Source organism: Serinus canaria, chromosome 5, assembly GCF_022539315.1.
Source record: "Serinus canaria isolate serCan28SL12 chromosome 5, serCan2020, whole genome shotgun sequence".
NCBI lineage: Eukaryota > Metazoa > Chordata > Aves > Passeriformes > Fringillidae > Serinus > Serinus canaria.
In genome coordinates, this window is record NC_066319.1 from 45445823 (window position 1) to 45465109 (window position 19287).

The 19287-nt window shown below is 37.9% G+C and overlaps 1 protein-coding gene across 1 annotated transcript in view; it reads right to left on the minus strand.

The window, feature by feature from the left end:
• Positions 1-6786, minus strand: part of NRDE2 (NRDE-2, necessary for RNA interference, domain containing) — a 29401-nt gene extending 22615 nt beyond the window's left edge. Inside the window, exons 1-3 of the mRNA XM_009101819.4 lie at positions 6040-6786; positions 2240-2348; positions 189-407 (exon numbers count right to left, since the gene is read on the minus strand). Coding sequence (XP_009100067.2) covers positions 189-407; positions 2240-2348; positions 6040-6118 — 407 coding nt within the window. The 5' untranslated portion in view covers positions 6119-6786. The remainder of the gene's footprint in view (positions 1-188; positions 408-2239; positions 2349-6039) is intronic.
• Positions 6787-19287: the final 12501 nt, after the last annotated feature.

The following is a 19287-nucleotide window of genomic DNA, read 5'->3' on the forward strand; positions in this document are numbered from 1 at the left end:
CTGAATATTTTAGTCAGTTTTTTATGATTAAACAAGTGGTTCTAAATCTGTTTCCCTTCCTTTGAATGCATGTTTAGTCAAACAAAGCTTAGAAAAAGATGATCAACCAATGGTAAGAATTACAGTTGAGGATACAAGCACAAGAAACCAATGGATTTACATCTAGCATAGTGTTAATATTTACATACTTTGCTGCAGCTTCCTTTTCACTACTTTTGCCACTTCCTTTGTCCTTGATGTGCTTAGTGTCCACCTCCGATTCGCTGCTACTGGAATCCCCTTTGGTTTTCTTTTTTGTCTTCTTATTGTGGTGATGCTTTTTCTTTTTCTTTTTCCTTTTCTTACTTGTCTGTTTCAGACTCTCATCCGTATCACTCTCCTCTGACAACTCAGATCTTGAAGAAGTCCTGCTTGGAAAAAAGTATATACATTTATATGTACCTATACAGCTAAGAGTAAAACCATTATGGACTACCACTGTAAGAAAGTTCAGAACATTTTATTCTTTACCTTTATTCTCCTCTATTTTTTTGAGATGGTAGCAGTACCATATACAGCAAAAGTGAGCTAAATCTGCCTTAAATCACAACTACATTTTTCAGCTGCTAGAATTACTGACAGCCAGTCTTAATGTTTTAATTGTCAAGGCATTTTGATGTGTGATCTGTATAAATAGCCATCTGTTAACACTGCCAAATTAAAGAAGATGACCGAGATGATAAAACTTCCTAACTTTGCTAAACAACTTGGGTCATGTTAAAAGACTGAGAAATCTTTCACTGTGACCTGCGAAAGAAAGAAGTCTGAATTTTTTCCCCTGTTTTTTTATTACTTATAAAAGAAGTATCAAAATCACTCTTTAAAAATCAATTCCAGATTAAAAAAACCAAATCTACCAACCAAGAAACAACTTTTGATGACTACTGAACTAATGTTATCATATAACACAGTATAATGTAATAAATAACACTATGTACAACAGACAACTGAGTTATTGAGAGATCACACAAAGGACACATAGTTTTGGCAAAACACATGTATATTACTGTACATACCACAAAAACTCCCACACTTAATCAAATGAATAATGGAAGTCTTCTCTAACCCTTAATTAAAGCGCAAGCTCTTTTAAAACTTTTTTTTCTGCAGTCTTTCAATGAAAAAAGGAGTGACAACTCTCATTATTCCTAATACATCAATAAAAGAAAAAATCAAGCAAGTACCCAAGAAATAGACAAAACAACCCCCAAACAACAAACACCCAAACATTTTTCTGCACACTATTTTTTGACAAAGTCCTTTTCAAAGATAAAATTAATATGGTGGGTTTATTATGTCATTCTATCTGATGGCAACTTGCAAAATCCTTAGCTTTATGACATGAAAGTCCTAAAAAGATTTGAAGAAACATAGCAGAATATATGACCGATAAACAAAACATTGATTGCATTTCAAACACACAATGCATGTAAATGCAAGACTAAGTATGGAGAAAGATGTCCTGAGGTGTGGTTGGTATTATTAAGATATTCTCGGTCATGACCACCAACAACCATCATAGACAAGGGAGCTTGTATCAAATTAAAAGAGACTAAGGTTTTGAACTTGACAACTACAACCTGACTGCATTCACTATTGAGTGCTAGCTACAGTGTAGATAAGCCAAGTATAGTACCCAAACGTAATAAAACCAGTTCTTCAGCAAACATGGCTGCTTAAAGCTCATTTCTGCAAAAGAATATAATCACCCACTTCAGCTGACCAGCATGCTCTACAGCCACACTCAAAACATGTAATATTTCATTAGTTCACATCAGAAACTGTTTTTCAAAAAGTAAAAAACCCAGCTGTGAAATGGCTGATTTCTCTGGTTTCCCCAGAGAAAGCATAAAGATGATGCTTAATCTTTACATTATTTCAAGGGTCACTTTAGACATTCAAAAGCTAATGAAGTATGATGATTGCTCAGTTCCCTCTCCATTCCAAAACAACAATTTAAATGCAGCTCTGAGAAAAAGAAAATCGGAATGTAATTGCATACAAACAATTTCTCATTATTTTAAGTTAAAAGACATGGAAGCACTATTCATTCTTTTACACATGACTCAGTTCAGGCATTTTTAAATACTGAACAATAGAATGAAAAGCAGGTTTTAGCTTCTGAATTTGGTCTCATATAACAAAAGATAAGCAGGACAAAAGAAAGGCTATTTCAAAAGACATTGAAGTACACTCTAACCTTATTAATGGCGATTTTTCAGGAATGAGATTGGTAGCTTCTGTAGTGCGCTGGTGCAGTAGTAGTGCATCTTCTGCAGAGAAGCTTGGGTTACTAAGCCAGTCTAACTCTGTAGGTAAAAAAATGTGAGATCAATACAAATTACCTTGCTGTGCTTTTTTAAGTTGGGGGTTAATCTAGTCAGCAGACAGTTAAATTCACAGTAAATGTCACTAAGTCATGTGCGATAACTGAGCCTATTGGAAAGCACTCAATGAAATTGCCATTTAGCTCATACTGAAAGCAGATTCCATGTTTAATACATAGCTCTATACATAAAAAAAGAATCTATCAACATTCATTTTTATGATTTGAAGGTTCTAACTTTATTATTTATAGACTGTATAAATTTGTTATTTATGTATAAGAAAATTTAAGGTATCATAATATATTTACTACTATATATCAATTATACATTAATTTCTGTAAACAATATATAATAGAAATAGTTACATATTTTAAAAATGAAATTTAAAAATTACAGAAAAGCATAATTAAGCAAAAGGTATAGTTAATGAATGTGATAAAGCTTATAAAAACTAACAAAAGTGTACTTTACTGACTGTGTGGAAAATATTCTTAACACAGTTTTATTGATAGGCACATCCATTACTGATAAGAATACTCAAATGGTTTATACATGGCCAAAACATGGCACTGAATTTTCAGTTCTCCAGCCACTGAAAAATCATTAGACCTTTCAACAGTGTGAAAGAAAGCTATGTGATGCTAATTTGGATACACTAGTCAGCATTAAGCATTCTGCATCTAAGTCACTAGATAAGATCAAACATGGACAGAATGTGGAAGGGAAAGTTTTTTGTCACAATTTTACTGATATTACAAGTTTTATGATGATTTTCACAGGGTTTCCATATCTAGAATTCCTTTAAGCATGTGAAATTTCTTCATTATTAAACACCAAAAGTTCTTTTGCGTAAATACAGAACTTAACAGCAATCCCTCCAGTGCCATACTGACAGAGACAACATGAGGAACAAATTTGGTCTCCCTGCCTCTCCATGCTCTTTACAATCAATTTTGGTTTTTTTCTTCCTGTCACATTCTTGTCTTGGTGCTCTTGACTACACTGACCTCTACTCCTTAAACAACAAGAACTCTCTGTCTGTCAAGCCATATACCACTCCTCCTTTTAAAGTATTTTTTTCAGAAACAGAATTTTGGTATAAAAAGCTTTTTTCTGTCTCATGTCCCCGAGCTGTCATCCACAAAAGGATTTAAAGTAGAGTAGTCTGCCAAACAGCCTGTTAACCTAAGTTAAACACATCAAGAAATACATAAAATAAAGCAAAGCTACAGTTTGTGTTTCCCAGGAGTCCACCCCCATTACGAAAGGCCCCATGAGGAGTGATCACCTCCCTGGCTTTTGAACCTCCATCTCCGTGCATGGGAGAATCCACAACTCATGGCACTGTCAAGACCAAAACACACTCCCCATGAGCAGCCCAACCAATATGCTGCAGTACACCACCATGTACCATTTCCCAGCCTGTGCCTGTAGCTTGGTTCTATCTGAGCAAGTAAGATCAAACTGCATTGAAGAATCACTCTGTGAAAATCAAGCCCTGTGCCTCAGTCAATACACCTCTGTGGCTACAGCAGGAAAGCTCAGAATTCTTCAAGTATCTTCTGAAGAATTTAACCAAACCGACCTAATACTAGAAAGAAATTAGCGATTTTTCCCATTATGCAACATGCAAGTTCAAGCTGCTTGTAAATAATCTCAAGCGTTCAGTTAGCTGGATACAAGCATTTCAAACATTACAATGCATTCCAAACTTTAAAGCACTATCTCTTCATTGATTAGGCTTTTTTCTTGTGGAATGTCTAAGAAGTTTATAATTTTTGCAGAGCAGATATAAAAGACCTCTTTATCAATAATATGCATGTACTTGTTACATGCTTATGAGCGCAACAGCAGCAGCAACCCAATGGCATTCTTTTTATACCTTCTCAAGCAGAAAGAAAAATTAAGAATTTACAGTGCATGTCTACAATTTTGAAGAGTTACATGAAGTCTTTTGTTGCCTCTCAGGATCCTGAAAATCTGCTTTCAGCAAAATTCACTGTACCGTCTGACCTACAGCATAGTTCAGACTGCAAATAATGCTTACTAATGTCAGCAGGGTTACTTATCACCACTGCTCTCTTCATGGCTACAGATAAATTCACAATTTATCTTCCACCAAACACTAATTAAGCTTGACAACATAATTATATCAAAGCATATAGAAAATTGCAGCACTCTAGAGGCTGCAGCAACTCAGCAATTGAGCGGCATAGGAAGCATAAGCACCGCTTCTGTTTCTGTTCCAGGCAGCACTTCCACTTTAGAAATGGTTTAGGAAAGTTTTTAAAAGTATGAGACAGGGTGGTTGGCTGCATGAAACATGACCAACATATATACATTATTACTTCAATTTTTACAGTAAAGCTATGAAACACTCCTAAATGTCTGCTAATACCCTGGGATCTCTGTATTATGATGCACTTTGGCTTCACATCAGGCCTGAGCAGAGAACCATCTATCAGAGAGACAGATGCCTGTCAAGTTCTCAAGTTCTCACAAGCTGAATGTGTGAAATTTGATATACACCACCATAAATGTGGTTCTGAGTTAATATTTAATTTTTACAACTCACATTGAAATGTCGTTGTCAACAACAAAATACAATATTTATTAAAACATAAACCAAACAAATTATATTCCAGGTTTGTCAATAATTCTCACACAAAAAGCTTCCAAAATTTAAGTCATAAGCAGTGCTGACAAGTGCAATCTGGATCCAAAAGTCAGTCTTACACCTTTTTCTGTATAATGCGACCTTCCAGACAGGTGGCCTGAAGCAACATAGGCTACCGTAACAAACTTAAAGGCTAAGTTCCTAAAGTTTTAAAATATTACCAAAGTATAATTACCAGAGAATTTTACTGTACCTGTGCCTGACAGAGCAGCTCCTCTATTCCTACAAATTGTAGTTTGGGAACTTTTTTTGTCCACTACTCCCTACTATCAAATGTCATTACCAGAAAGGATCCAGAATGCAGCCAAAACATCTCTGTACTGGCAGAGTGAGTATCAACCACTGTTATGCCATCAGGGGTAATGCAGAACTGGCTAGGAGAGGAAAAAATCGACTGGACCAAACACACAAGAAATCTAGCCTAGGCAAATAATTCTTTGGTTTCCCTCTGCTGTGGTGTCTAGGGAATGGGAAGATTTAAGGGTGGTAGAATCTGACAAGCAAAAGGAAGAGTTAGTTCAAATCCTGTTCAGTAGAATTAATAAACATAGTACCTACTTCTCCCCTTGGCATTACACCAGAAAGTGTTATTTACTTTAACAGTATTATTTATTTTATTAAAAGTATTATTCGCTAGACATCACCTACAACAGTCAATGTGATATAATGAATCATAATCTCACTTGGGACCTTCCAAGAAAGTCCTTTCCAACTATAACTCGGCTTAATAAGCAAGGAATTAAAAAACAATTTTCAAGATATCCATAGCTAGTAGGGAAAAAAGAAAAAAAAAAGAAAATAACTAAACCGAGGACAAACCAAAAGCCCCCGTGCCGCGCTCCGCAGCCTTTGGGGGCGGTGGGCCCGAGCCAGGCGGCAGCACCGCCCCGTCGCCGCTACACGGCGGGGCAAAACACGGCCGGAGCGGGGCCGGCGGTGTGCGCCGAGGGCCGCTGGAGAGCTGTTAAGGGAGAGACGGTTCTTCCAGGACTTTACCTCTCGTGGAGCCCTCGGAGCTGCCGGCGGGGGGCTCCCCTGGCTGGGCGGCCCCGGCGAAGGCCGGGAACAGCGCCATGTCTCGACCGCCGCCGCCCCCCACCCGAGCTGCCGGCGGCAAGATGGCGCCGCGGCGCCGAGCGCGCTGGGAGCGGTAGTTCTTCCGCCCGGCCCCAAGATGGCGGCTGGGGGAAGGCGGGCTCGACACCGGGGTCGCTGCTGGCGGGCGGGCGGTTTTCTGTGGGCCTCTGCCTGTCGTGCGCCCTCCGCCGCCGCACTGCGTGACTGGAGCAGGGAACTACTGCGGGAAAAGGCGGGAGGCAGTTTCCAGAGCCAGCCCGTCCGCCCTCATCCCTCACGAAGCTCCCCGGGACAGAACGCCCGAGCCGTGCCTCCGGAAAGCTCGGCTGTGTAAAAGACGGTGCTGGGAGAGGCCAGGCGGCCTTGTTGGTAACGATGTCACTGCCGCAGAGCCGGCTACCCTGGCAGCCTGTCTCTGCACGGTACAAATACCCTCCTGCAGCCGGCCCTCCTGAGCGGGGAGTCACCCGGCGTGGCTGACACCATCCATGAGCCTGCCCTCCACAAAGGAACTGGAAATATAATTTTTTATGCTTTTCACTTTGTGCTTTCTTGGACAGGATGTTCTGCTTCTTAATTATGTATTGTCTGAAACAGTATTTCCTTTTTTTACTCTAGCCAATGCCTGATTCTTGTGTTGTGAGGAAAAAATAAGCACCCTATTAACTTTTTCTGCAAAATTTTATACCCTATTAATATACTTCTTTGACTGAAACGTTTGCCTATTTGCTTTGTATGCTAAAGCCACTCCATAATAGTCTCCTTGTTGCATTTCTTTTGTTCTTCTAATTCTTACTAATACTATTGCATGATCAGAATTTCATGCAATGGTTAAGGTGTACAGTGAGTGTAGGGATTATATGGAATTATGATGACTGGTTTGTTTTGTGCTCCTTTTCCAATGCCTTTTGATCATTCTGTTTGGCTTTTGTCTTCTCCTGAGCTCCAGAATCTGTCAAGAGACCATTTGTGATTGGCAAAAGATGACAGGGAACTACTGTTCGTAGGTGATAGGATTAGCTTCCCTACACACACTGCTTCACATCTACCAAACTGATTTTTTGGTCATTTTATTATTCATCTTTTAAAAACTTCAGTGACCTTTCTCAGTCAGATTTCGAGTTGGTTGCTGTGAACACCTTTGCACCATCTGCACACTTTGTCAACTCCATGGTCACTGCATTTGCAGCCTTTTTTTAGATGTTGATGACTTCATCCTTTAGAAAATACTAAAACTATTTCTTAATCCTTGTCTCCTACCTTACGTTTATTATTAGAAAGTATGAAAGTACAGAGAGAAGAGGATTCAGAACATAGTAGTGATCATGGACACTGATAGTCTGGAAGTCACCAAATGAGTGGGGCCTGATTGCCAACTTGGAAAGTTTGGCTTTAAGTGTACACTCACCTCCTGATGTGGAGCCAAGTTTTTCTTCAGGTATGTTATCATCTATGAAGTTTTGTAGTAAAACATTAGAATGTAAAAAATGTAGTATGTAATATATAGAAACATGTATCCACCTAGAACTCATACAGGGAAGACATCTAAAAGAAGCACATTACCAATTTTGAGGAGAGAATTACAAAATAATTACCTTGCCATATGCTCATTTTAGCCTTTGTCCTGAGAACAGAAAACATGTAATTTTGCAATTTTGCAGTTGTCTGTCTGCCTGACATCATTTCTCCAGGTGGTTTTAGAACTCATGATCACTATCAACCAAATTTAAAAGAAGGTTACACGTTATTACATTACTGCAAATCAAAGAACAACAGATTGCAACTCAGAGCAGGATTTTGAGTGGGAGCAAAACTCCAATATGCATGCAGTTCACATTGGGAGACTGACCTACTGAGAAAGTTGAGTGAGAACTCTTCTGTTAATGGAAATATTTATTATAATCATATTTGGATCATTCCCAAAATTTGTAAACGTGTTTATTCTGCATACTTCACCAATGGGGAAACGACCACCTATCTACAGAAGAATAATTATTTCCCTCTTCTCTTCAGTGAGACTCAAAGCCCTTTCAAGCTTTTGATGCTCTAGTGCAAGATAAACTAAATAGATTTTTTTTTAAAAGGCATTTAGTTTATTTGCTGAATGTAATTTTTCATATTGTCTCTGAGCTGCTCACCGTGATGGTAGCTAATGGTTTCTCAACAAAGAGAATACAGAAAATGTGTTTTTTGCGAGTAAAGCAAATGGCCAAAGAGAGAGTTTGTAAGAATCCTGAGCACAGATTTATGCCGTGTCCCTGAAAGTGAAACTAAGTTATGGCTTAAGGATGAGAAGGATACATTAACAAACTGTTATTGTTGCCATACATCTGTTACATCTGTGACAAAGAAAAACCCCAACCAAACAAACATATTTAACACTGCCGCAAAATTGAAAGCACTTATCTTCCACTTATCACAAATGAAGTAAAACTTCTGTCAATGTTGCTTTTAGATTATTGCACAAGTAGTTACTATTTAAAGTTGGCCCTGCAGTAAAATCTCCTGCTTCGACATTTCCTTGTATTTTTGAGTGAGCAGCGCCCATGCTGATGAAATGTAGTTTCCTGCAATGTATCCAGTGTATTAAATAAATTGGTTGCCTCAATGCAGTTGAGCCACACTTTTCCTCAGGGTTTACTAAAAACCCTGACCAAAGGACCTCTTGATGTCTAGAGTAAAGAAATACCCAGCAGTTTTTCAGTACTATCCGAATAAAAGCAAGCCATCAAGCCTTTTACATTACAGACAAAACCACAGTAGCTGTATATTTAGCAACAAATATCAATTACTAATGTACTTTTCAGTTTTAATTATCTATTATATTACTTGTACAAGAAGTATTCTAGGTAATGATATTGTATAATACTGCTATTACATTTAATGGATCATATTTTCTCCTCAAAGGACCTACTTTGCAGGTCAGTATGGTTTACACTTCCTAGTGTATTTTATACAGAGATTTTGAAAACTACATTATAAAAATGCAATTCTACTGCCTTCTTACAATGTAATAAACAATACCTGAATAAAATCTTAGCAGTTTAAATTATTAATAAAATAGGGCTATAAAATTACATGGGAAAGGTGCAAACATTTTTCCTTCCACAGACAAAATTAAACAGAAACATATACAAGTTAATGGATGCATTATTGCTAATATTTTCACAAAGGCTGTCAGGCCATCTTTCTAATGCTTTAATAAATCTGGTGGTTTATTTACTGATCCAAGTCCTATCTGTAAAATCTTCACTTATGAAAAGCTTGCTGGGCTATCAAATGCTTGCTGGGTGGATCAGTTATTGCAGGTATATTTGTGATGGACATATGTAATAAAGACAACTGGTTCAGATCAGATATGTATTCTGATGTTACACTTCAAAAACTTAAAGGAGTTCTCTCCTGACTTGATTTTTTCAGGCTGTGTGGTAGTGCTGGCCTTGAACTTCAAATTGAAGCCATGGTCAGACTGATCCCGTGGGCAAGTTTGAAATATGTGTACACTGTCCCGTTATATAAAACAGAAACAGCAACAAAATTAATATGAAAAATCTGTACCAAACCCATATTCTAGACAGGTCTATGAGGTGTTTAGACATAAACCTCAGTTGTAAAGTACTTTAAGTTCTGCTATGTATTCATGTATGCATATGTGAATATAAATCTGTATTTCTATATAAAGTATTTCAAAAAAAGTAGGGTCTCAATATTGTTCCCGGTACATTTACAGTGAACAAAGCACTGCAGCAGAGGAAGGAGGTATTTTGCTGACATAAGCATGGCATTTTGTGTGCTAGAATGGCCCACTAGCATTTTATACAAAACTTCTCAGGGTGAAGATTAGAGAATTTTAAGAAATCCAGAATGAATAAAACTTCCTGTACATATCCAGACCCATACAATTTTATCCAGTTTCTTTTTGAACAGAAAAGAGGAGAGGAATTTTAGTTCTTAAAAAAATGCAAACCAAATCAACCGAACAAAAAACCCCACCCCACATCCACCCTTATGTTTGGCCTCTTATTGTATTTTGTACCCTGCAGTTCTTCCACCTTTCTTTTTAAAATACCACAGGAATAGAACCTCTTGTAAGAAAGATGCACTTGACATACTTTTTTATTCTCAAATCAAAACAAGTGTTACATGCCTTAATTTTGAGGTGATGTTGTGGCCTCATTGTGCAGCCACAGGTGAAGCTTCCAGTTACTGTAATGAAGTGGGGTTTTTGGTGCCTTGGGATCATAGGATCAGATGTTAATTTGGAGGAGGAGTAATATTCCTAATGAACCATTTGAAATGCAGCCTATGAAACAGCATGCTTAAATAGTCAGTATTTCAAAAATAAATTAGTTATACCAACCAGTCAGGATTTTCTATTGCATTTAGCTATTCTGCATTCCCTGGACCTATTGATTTCTTATGTAAAACCCATGCTAATTTCTCATTAGGCTTTTCCCCAAAATAAAGTTGATCTTTCTATTTATCCCTGGTCTCTAACCTTTTGTGGACATATGTCTGGAAGGCATGGTCTGAGCCACTGAGTTCAGCCTTCTCTGCAGAAAACCTCACCACACAAGTGCGTTCATATATATTCTATTTCAAATTTAATGGGCTTTTCTACCCACAGCTCCTGTAGAGACAGGTCCAGAACCACAATGTTCCAATGCTTAGAAACATCCTGACTTCCTCCTTAATTACATTTATGTTTACATCCATCTGTTTTTGGGCCAGCAATTTCCTATGGCTTAAAATAGCTCTCTGCTTCATGAGGGTGCTAACCTGGATGTAATCTATGCACAGAGAGCAATCATATGCCACTCAGCCTTTCTGCCATTAAGCAATTCAAAAGTTTTCAGTGGTCAGTCCACTAAATTTTTGCACCTTTCTCAGTTCATATTCTGAACTAGAATTGCACACAGTATTCAGGACACAGTGGTACTTCTCAGTCTCTACTGGAAATATTCTACAGCCCTGCATTTAACATACAGTTGGCTGAATAATACTAGTTGCTCAGATGACCATAATTATAATTGGGCATTTCCAAGCAATTGCTTCCCTTTTATGAATTCCCCCTATTATATCAGAAATTCTTGTTATTAATCCCTAAGGACACTGCCTTCTATTCTGCATTAAGTTCAACTTTACTTCCACACATCACCTGTTTTATAGGATTGAAATTTTTTATACGGCACATTGTGAGCAATGCCTCTGTTTTTGCCATCAGCAAGTTTAATTAGCACATTCTTATTTTTGTGTCATTGCCTTTGTTAAATAATATTGGCCAATAGATGGTGTAAGGAGCTCCCACTGAGCTCCCCCTTTGGTCACATAGTCCCCTTTCCAGCACAGACCTATTGTCATCCCTCTTTTAGCCACTTCTTTATCTATTTCTTGTGCTATTTCCCATTTCACCTTATAATCTCACAAGTGAAACATTGTCAAATGCTTTACTGAGATAAAAATTATTGTATCTATCAGGCTTCCATCCTAAAAATTTGGCTGCCATTAAAATACACTCACGGTCTATCTTTGGAAAGATTGAACTGCATTTTATCCCATCTTCTATTTATTTCCATACTGTTCATTCATTTCAAGCTTTATTTTAGAGCTTTGTGTGTTGTTGTAGACTAACAGAATAATTGCAAATATAGCAAATGTTTTTAAAATAAAAATGAAGCTTGTTATATAGCACACCACAATACCACAGGTGGCTTAAAATCTCTACCACAAGCCATAAAACTTCATTCCCTAGTTTTTTTACTAGTCAGTAATGCTCCCCATCCCTTTGAATAAGTTGAACTCTCCTAGTTTAGCTTCCACCCCACAGTCCTTTTCACTTTGTCTTTCTTCTCTTCTGGCTTTGACTTTCTTTTCTATATCTTTGTCTGTTCTGAAAGCTGAAAATTTCTCATTAGGCTGGGGCATGCAACTAGATGATACAAAACCTTTAGGGCTCCCCCTTCTTTTTGTGCTAGGTGCAATTGCTGCCTATATTGCTAAATAGTCTTTTTGTTTCAGTCTTCTGCAAGACCTTGAGTCTGCACCTCCAAGACTCCAAATCACAGCTTTCTTGATTCATTCATTTCCCTTCTACATTCTACACAGAGCTTTTCCTTGTTTTTTCTTTGACTGTGAAAGTAGTTACTCATCCATTGTTCATACCTGGAATGTAAATTCCAGACATTTTTTTTTATCTGCGTTAGATAAATTCCAGATCTCTGTCATGTTTAAGCCTCTGATTTATTACATCAATTACTATGTCTAGTTTATCAATATTTGTTCTTATAGTATTAAAAAAGGTCTGTAAAACTTTGTTAAAACAGTTTTGCTTATTCTTCCATTTCATTTTGATTTTTCAGACAGGTGGGTATGGAGAGAGGACTGTTCTGTTTTTAATTTAAACACAGCCAGTTTCCTTCCCATCTTTACTACCTACATGAATTATTCTAAAATAGCATCAGTTTGTACCCAGTAAATAAATAAAAAAGCTTTTGTTGTCACTTGCACAAGTACCTGAGCTGTAGTGGCATTAGCAGCCCACGTTTTTCACTGTACAGCTGCATTTTTTAATCTGTCTTCAACCTTGCCAGAAATCTTCCTCATCCCCATATTTTGCCAACAACTGAGCTGAAATGCCTACAGATTTTCCTTTCTCCAGTCTCCATTTGTGCTGCAAAATTACATTAATTCAGCTGCAAATGAGACTGTAAATTTCCTCAGTTATCTAGAAAATTTTTATTTGTAAATAATATCACATAGGTATCCATTATTGGTATTGAAAAGTTTATTACCAGACAATTTGTATAATGCTTGAGTTGATGCAATGTCACCTCTTTGCCAGAATGCTGACTGCTGTCACTAGACAACTGATATGACAGGCATTGAAGCTAGTTGATAAATACACAGTTAAAAAAAATCTACAATATAATGACCTGAAATCCTGCTGTCTTCAACTATTACACTCCTTTCAGCACACTGAAGATTATTAAGCCTATAAAAAACCCAACCTAATATACCTAAATTATGGATGCCATCACAAGTCATAATACTGTATTATCTGGGACTAATCAATTACATATTTATTAAAATTTAATCCTCTATCTTACTACCAGTGAAAGTCCTATCATACAGACTGCAGTAATTCTGCTGCTGTGCTGTTCCTTTTCACCCTAAAAGCATCAGTATGCTGCACAACTTTGAAAAGAGGAGAATGCATAGGTAAGCTCTATAACAGCAACTGGAAATTTAATTTTCATGTAGAGAAGAAAGAACATTAATTTTATTTTTATGGTTCTTTCTCAAAGAACCATAGGTATGTCCTCAAAGGTATGTCTGTGCTTTTTTCATGGACTTTTTTTTCACCTTACCTGTCCCTTAGTGTTTTGCTACACCCATTAAATTGCATAAAAGCAGTTATTTTGCCTCAGAAGGCTGGAACCAGTTGTGCATTCATTAAATGTATCAGGAGGAAAAGTAAGGATGATGGCAATTCAAACTTAGTTCTTAGTGCAAGAATAAGAATAGCTTAAGCCAAAATAATCTGAATGCCCAAACCCCTGCATCAGGGTAAGAGTGAAAAAATATATAGAATTTTATATTCTGTAGTTTATTTTATACACACATACAGGAGTGGAGCAGTTTGAAATTTACAAATTCCCAAGAAAATTGAGCACTTCAAAAATCTGTTAGTCTGTACCACAAATATGAATATGGCTCAACTTTATCAAAATGTTTGCAACCATCTTCATTCCCATGTGAGCAGCAGGTTGGACTAGAAGATATTGTGAAGGCCATTCCAAGCTGACTCATGCTACGATCCTGCATGAATTTTCTCTCTAGAATTCTCTCTCTTCACAACCACTATTCCACACCCAGACATACACAAAACCAGATAACAACCCTTTTTCAAAGAGCTCATAGCACAGATCTGTCTCCAGTACATATTTATTCCCTTTTTGGTACCCAAACTCAGGATGCTCATGACCACACATAACCATCTGCTCACAAATGGCCATGCATATATTGTTCCTTTTCTTTTCCCAGACACTCAGTATTGTACAACAATCATTTATCTCACTGTCTATCCCAAATACTTCTTCTTCCCTTATTAAATGTTACATTCTTTTTAAATTCCCCACAGATTCTTCATTACTTTCTCTCAGATCATAAATTTTGTTCAAAGCTGTTGGGCTTTCATGAACCCTGAGTTCATTTTCTCAACTGCAGCCTTTATCTGAAATACTTTCTACCCATCTGATTTTATGAGGTTTTTTTGGACAAAGGACTTCTCACCTATTTTCATTACTTCACTTTATTTACATGAAGTGTCATGTAAATATGGACAACTTCCAAGATGCTTCAATGACAGTTTCTTATTTCAAATACTTTGCTTTGATAAACAATTCTTGTCTACTCTTTTCATTATTATCCACATTAGATATGAACTCTTCTTTTTATAATTTAACCTAGCAACCAGGTTATTTTGAACTAGAAATCATATATATAAAACAATACAAAAAATACATATAGAAGTAAATAGGAAAGCAGATAACAACTTACACAATTAATTAAAGATTAAGAAATTATTGTTATTGTTCATCAGTATATCCAGAACAACTTCACTAAAGTATAGCTAATCATGGTAAACAATCTCGTGCTGAAAACAATGTAATGCTGCAGCTGTATTTCCTAGGAATCACAACCAGTGGTTCCCCATATTTAGGGCTGCTCAGAGTCCTAAAATCCAAATAACACTTGAATGGCACTCTACCAACTCTGCTATCAAAAGGCTATCAGTGAGTTCTAGAATTAAGTACTTCTGAGCTAAGCATATTGCTGTTTTAATGAAGAAAGTACACCATATGCTTAAATAAAAAACTTCTGGCACCTTCACACTGAAAGGGGAAGCTGCACTCCACCCCAAACTATGTTACGGCCTTTGGCAGGAGCACACAGTAGCCTCATATGAACTGCAGAATCTCTAAACACTGTCAGAGCAGCCTTCATTTAGGAAGAGCTACATAAAGCAGGCTCTGCTAGGTTCATCCAAGTTCATTTATAGAACACTGCACCTTCAGTTTGTGGGTTGGTATCCCATATTTGTTAGCAAAAAATCAGGACCACTATACTAGAAAGGAAAGAGACTCCAATGTTGACATTACAGAAATTCTTAAACAGCCATAATCCTTAATGGAGGCCCTGTACTAGAGTACCACTACAGAAATATGAACCCTGAAGACTTTAAGACTTTGCCTGTAAAGCATCCTATTTTAAAATGCTAAGATCAGGGTTTTTCTTTGGCTGCTGGAAGTAATTATTTTTTATTGCTATTCAGTAAATAACTATTTCAAAAATAGTTATTTTTGAAATAGTTATTTACTGAATAGCAATAAAAAGGTAAATTACCAGGACTAGCACTCACAGACAAGCCTAGAGAGAAGGACATTCAGATAATCAGCACAGTGAGTTAGTGAATTGTCAGAAACATAGATAAGATGGGGAGAGGTGCTTGGAGAGACTAAGGAGGAAAGGGAGGAAAGCAGTAAGAAAGGCCAGTTAGAAAATGCCAATAATGTTAATTAACAGCTGTACCAAACAGAGTTTTCTGCTGGTAGAATTTGTTCTTCTCAAGTCAAAAGAAATAAAGTATTTTCATGTGCTGTTTTTTCCTGTTGTTTAGGGATCTTCTTCCCTGGGGTTGCCAGCTGTGTTTTGATAGTCAGATGGGGTGGGAGATTTCTCCAGCAGCAGAATCTGACATCTTTTTTTCCTGTCAAGGAAAGAGCTTGACAGTCTCAGTTCCGTTGCTTGTCAGAAGGGAATCTGTTTGCTCCTTGTCAAAGTGCCTGCTCTGCATTCATTACCTTTGTTTGGATTTCTGTTCTTTGTGCAGTTATGTTTTCTGCACACAAGGATTCTCACCCTCTCAACAAAAAGCGCAGTTAGACCCATCAGATGGCACTCCTAGAAGGGATTTCTGAAGCCTGATGACCATCAGTCTCCCTCCACCCTGTACATTTCCCCCCGCAGCCAAGCAGCGTGGCGTGACAGAAGCAGCTCCAAGGACAAGTCATTTGTTTCTGTGCAATGTCTGGCCCTGCCACACCCGGCTGTGGGACAGAGGGCCCCTGCAGCAGCTTTATTTGTAGCCTTTCCTTTGCTGAAGTCAATGACAAAGATGACTGGCAAATCCAAGGCACTATTGCTTCTCATTCCCAACAAGCCATGAAGTGCTCAGTGGTACATGGCTCAGTGAAGCAATCGAGTTTTTCAGAGAGCACCGTGTGTGATTTTTAATTCTGTAACCCTGCAGTTTTCTAAGTGCTGGTTCAGTACTAAATGAAAGATAATCCTGTTTTCATCTGCTGAAATAAAATAATTCTATTTATTGATGTCATTCCTGAATTATTTTATTTGCAAGGGAGAAAAAGCCTTCTCTCGAATCTCCAACTACCTACCATAATTTTTCTTTTTTTTTTTTATTATTTCACCTTCTCAAAACATGGTTGGTGATAGTAAAAGCATTTTATTTGCAATTACTCCTAATTTACAATGGTATAGAGAAAGTACAGAAATACACCTGAACTGTGGCTACTGTTTCACGATAAAAAAATGTCAGTAGTAGCTTAAAACCTTCTTAATACCCCTGTGCCCCTCAGCTGTGCAAACAAAATTGCTTGCAGAGCTTCTTAACTAAGGTTCATTAAAAAGTTGCCAGCACTAAGTCAAGGAACTGACTGGAGTTAAAAAAGAATTATTGATTGTGATAATCACTAGCACATTCAGTTGCTAGCACAACTGAATGGCTGGCATGCCACAGGCAGAAGAGGGAACAAGAGCAGGGAAGCAGGAATACCTCATGCTGATAGCAGTGCCTGGACAGCAGCAAAACCCAGCCTGTGCTAGATCAAAACTGAGAGCAGGATTGTAACACCCACTGAGCCAATTCTCAATTATCTACTATTAGATTATCTTCATTGCAGATTATCTGTGCCACAAATGTAAAACCAACCACCGTGCCTCCAGCATAGGTATTAGCTGAAGCCCATGACTGTACAAATATCTCTTGCAAGATTGTGCCTGGCTTGGGAACAATGCATGCACCTTCCTGCAGAGCCAGAGACCATAAATTCTGTCAAACCAAAGCGGCCTCTGTGAACAAACAGCTGAAGTTTTTCCTCACCGTGTTCCCAGAACCAGGGGTGACAGACAGCATGCTGCAGTCACAGCACATTGCTTCCCCTCAGGAGCAGCTCAAACCGAGCTGGGCTTCAGGCCAGCTGCAGGAGCCTTCATGTGGAAATGATCCCCAGCAGGCAGGATTGTGGGAGGCCTTTTAGGTCAGGTGAATACGATCCACATGCACGGATCCGCTTTGGATATCTGACCCAACAAACTCTCCTACAGGCAACTGGGGAGACGGCACTGAAACATCAACAGCAAGAGTGCTGGCCAGTTTCTGGAGGAAAATATGGGAAGAATGAAAAGGCCAAAATGTCATAGGTGACACCACCAGTGAGGTATTTACACTATAAAGTATTACTTGCAAAAGAAAATGGGAAACATTACAATTAGGAGGAGTAGGCTGTTGAGAAGCGTTCCATCTTTGGGTCAGCTCCAACCCAACTGAGCTGCATGACCCTAAGGATTCAGCTGAAGTTATAAGGTGACTCTTTCTTGGTTGTTTGTTACAGTGCTAACACTGTTTACAAGGACAGTTGTTTCCTACAAACTACAATCACCTCTCAGTGTGGAAGTACGTTTTCATTCTGGATAGCGCTTTTGCAGCTGATTATTCTGTTTTATTCGTATTGCACCATAAAAGTGCTTACCATTTTGTATTATTTTGAAAGGACATTGTTTCCCATAGAAAAGCAAACCAACTTACAAGTGAGCACAAGTAATTTTGCTTTAATGTAATCACTATCGCCCTTTGCCTTTACTGGATGATCAAATACTCACAATTAATTATTTTCATACTTTGCATATATTCAGATAAGGTGCATAACTCCATAAAAACAAGTTAGCTTCAGGACTTGCAGTTCTGTGTGTCTTGCCTGCCCTGTATAAGCAATACTAAACAAAGCCAAACAGGCTGTTGGCCTGTCCCTATGTTGCAATCTTGTGGAATATCATAATCTCTAGAAGTGTCAATTCCTTTTAGCCCCCAGAGTTGCTCAGATTTCTGCATCTTAAAGGGGTTTTCCATTAGGAAAAGAAATTGATGAAATTTTATATGATCCTTGATTTTAGGAATAATGGCCATTACAACTTGATTTATGGAGCACAAAGAAATTCACATGAATAGGAACAATTTATTTGCCTGTAGTTCCCAGACTTTTTGTAGGCAGCTGTATTCTAAAAATCTTTCTTCCAACATTTATGATGTCACACAGACAGAATTAGAGCAGCTTCTCAATGATTTCCACAGTTCTGAAATTACTTCTAAACCCTCAGAAAATGAGCCGAATCTTTGACCCTCCTATTGTCTGCACCTACACAGTACCCAGGGTGAGCACAGTATTTTCTACTGCTCATCATATAAGTCAAAGTTGTAATTATTTCTTGTGGTCCCTGAATGGAAAGCAGCTCTCATGGCCCCTACTTTGAACAAAACAGTTGAACTGTCCAAAGCCCAACACAGTTAGCATGCTCCTCAGACTTCATTTTTTCATATTGTCAAGCAGATCTCTTTGGAATTGTACAGAATCTCTTAGCTTAGCCAGCTATCACAGGTGATCCCATGTGGCCATCCACTGAAGCCAAGAGAATTACTGCAGGGATGAATCTGGCAGTACAGCATGTTGAACTGAGTTCCCTTAAGCAAGAAATCAGCACAAATGTACAAATCCAACTGTGTCTGAGGGTTCTGTTTTGCAGCCATCTGTACAGGCTTTTATTGTTAAATAGAAGTAAACCAAATATTAGATTAAATGCTACTCATTGACTTATGCATGAAGGTAAAAAAAATACACATAATTGTGAAAGCTGAAAATAACTAGATAAAGCTGGTTTGAGTAATTAGAAAACCCAGAAAACATTATGTTTCAGTAAAACACTAAGGTTCATCCATCCTAAGACATGTTGACACTGTAAATTAACACCAGAATCCCAATGTGACATTTTAAGATAAAAGATACAGCCAGCTGAAGGCAGTTTGCTGTATGC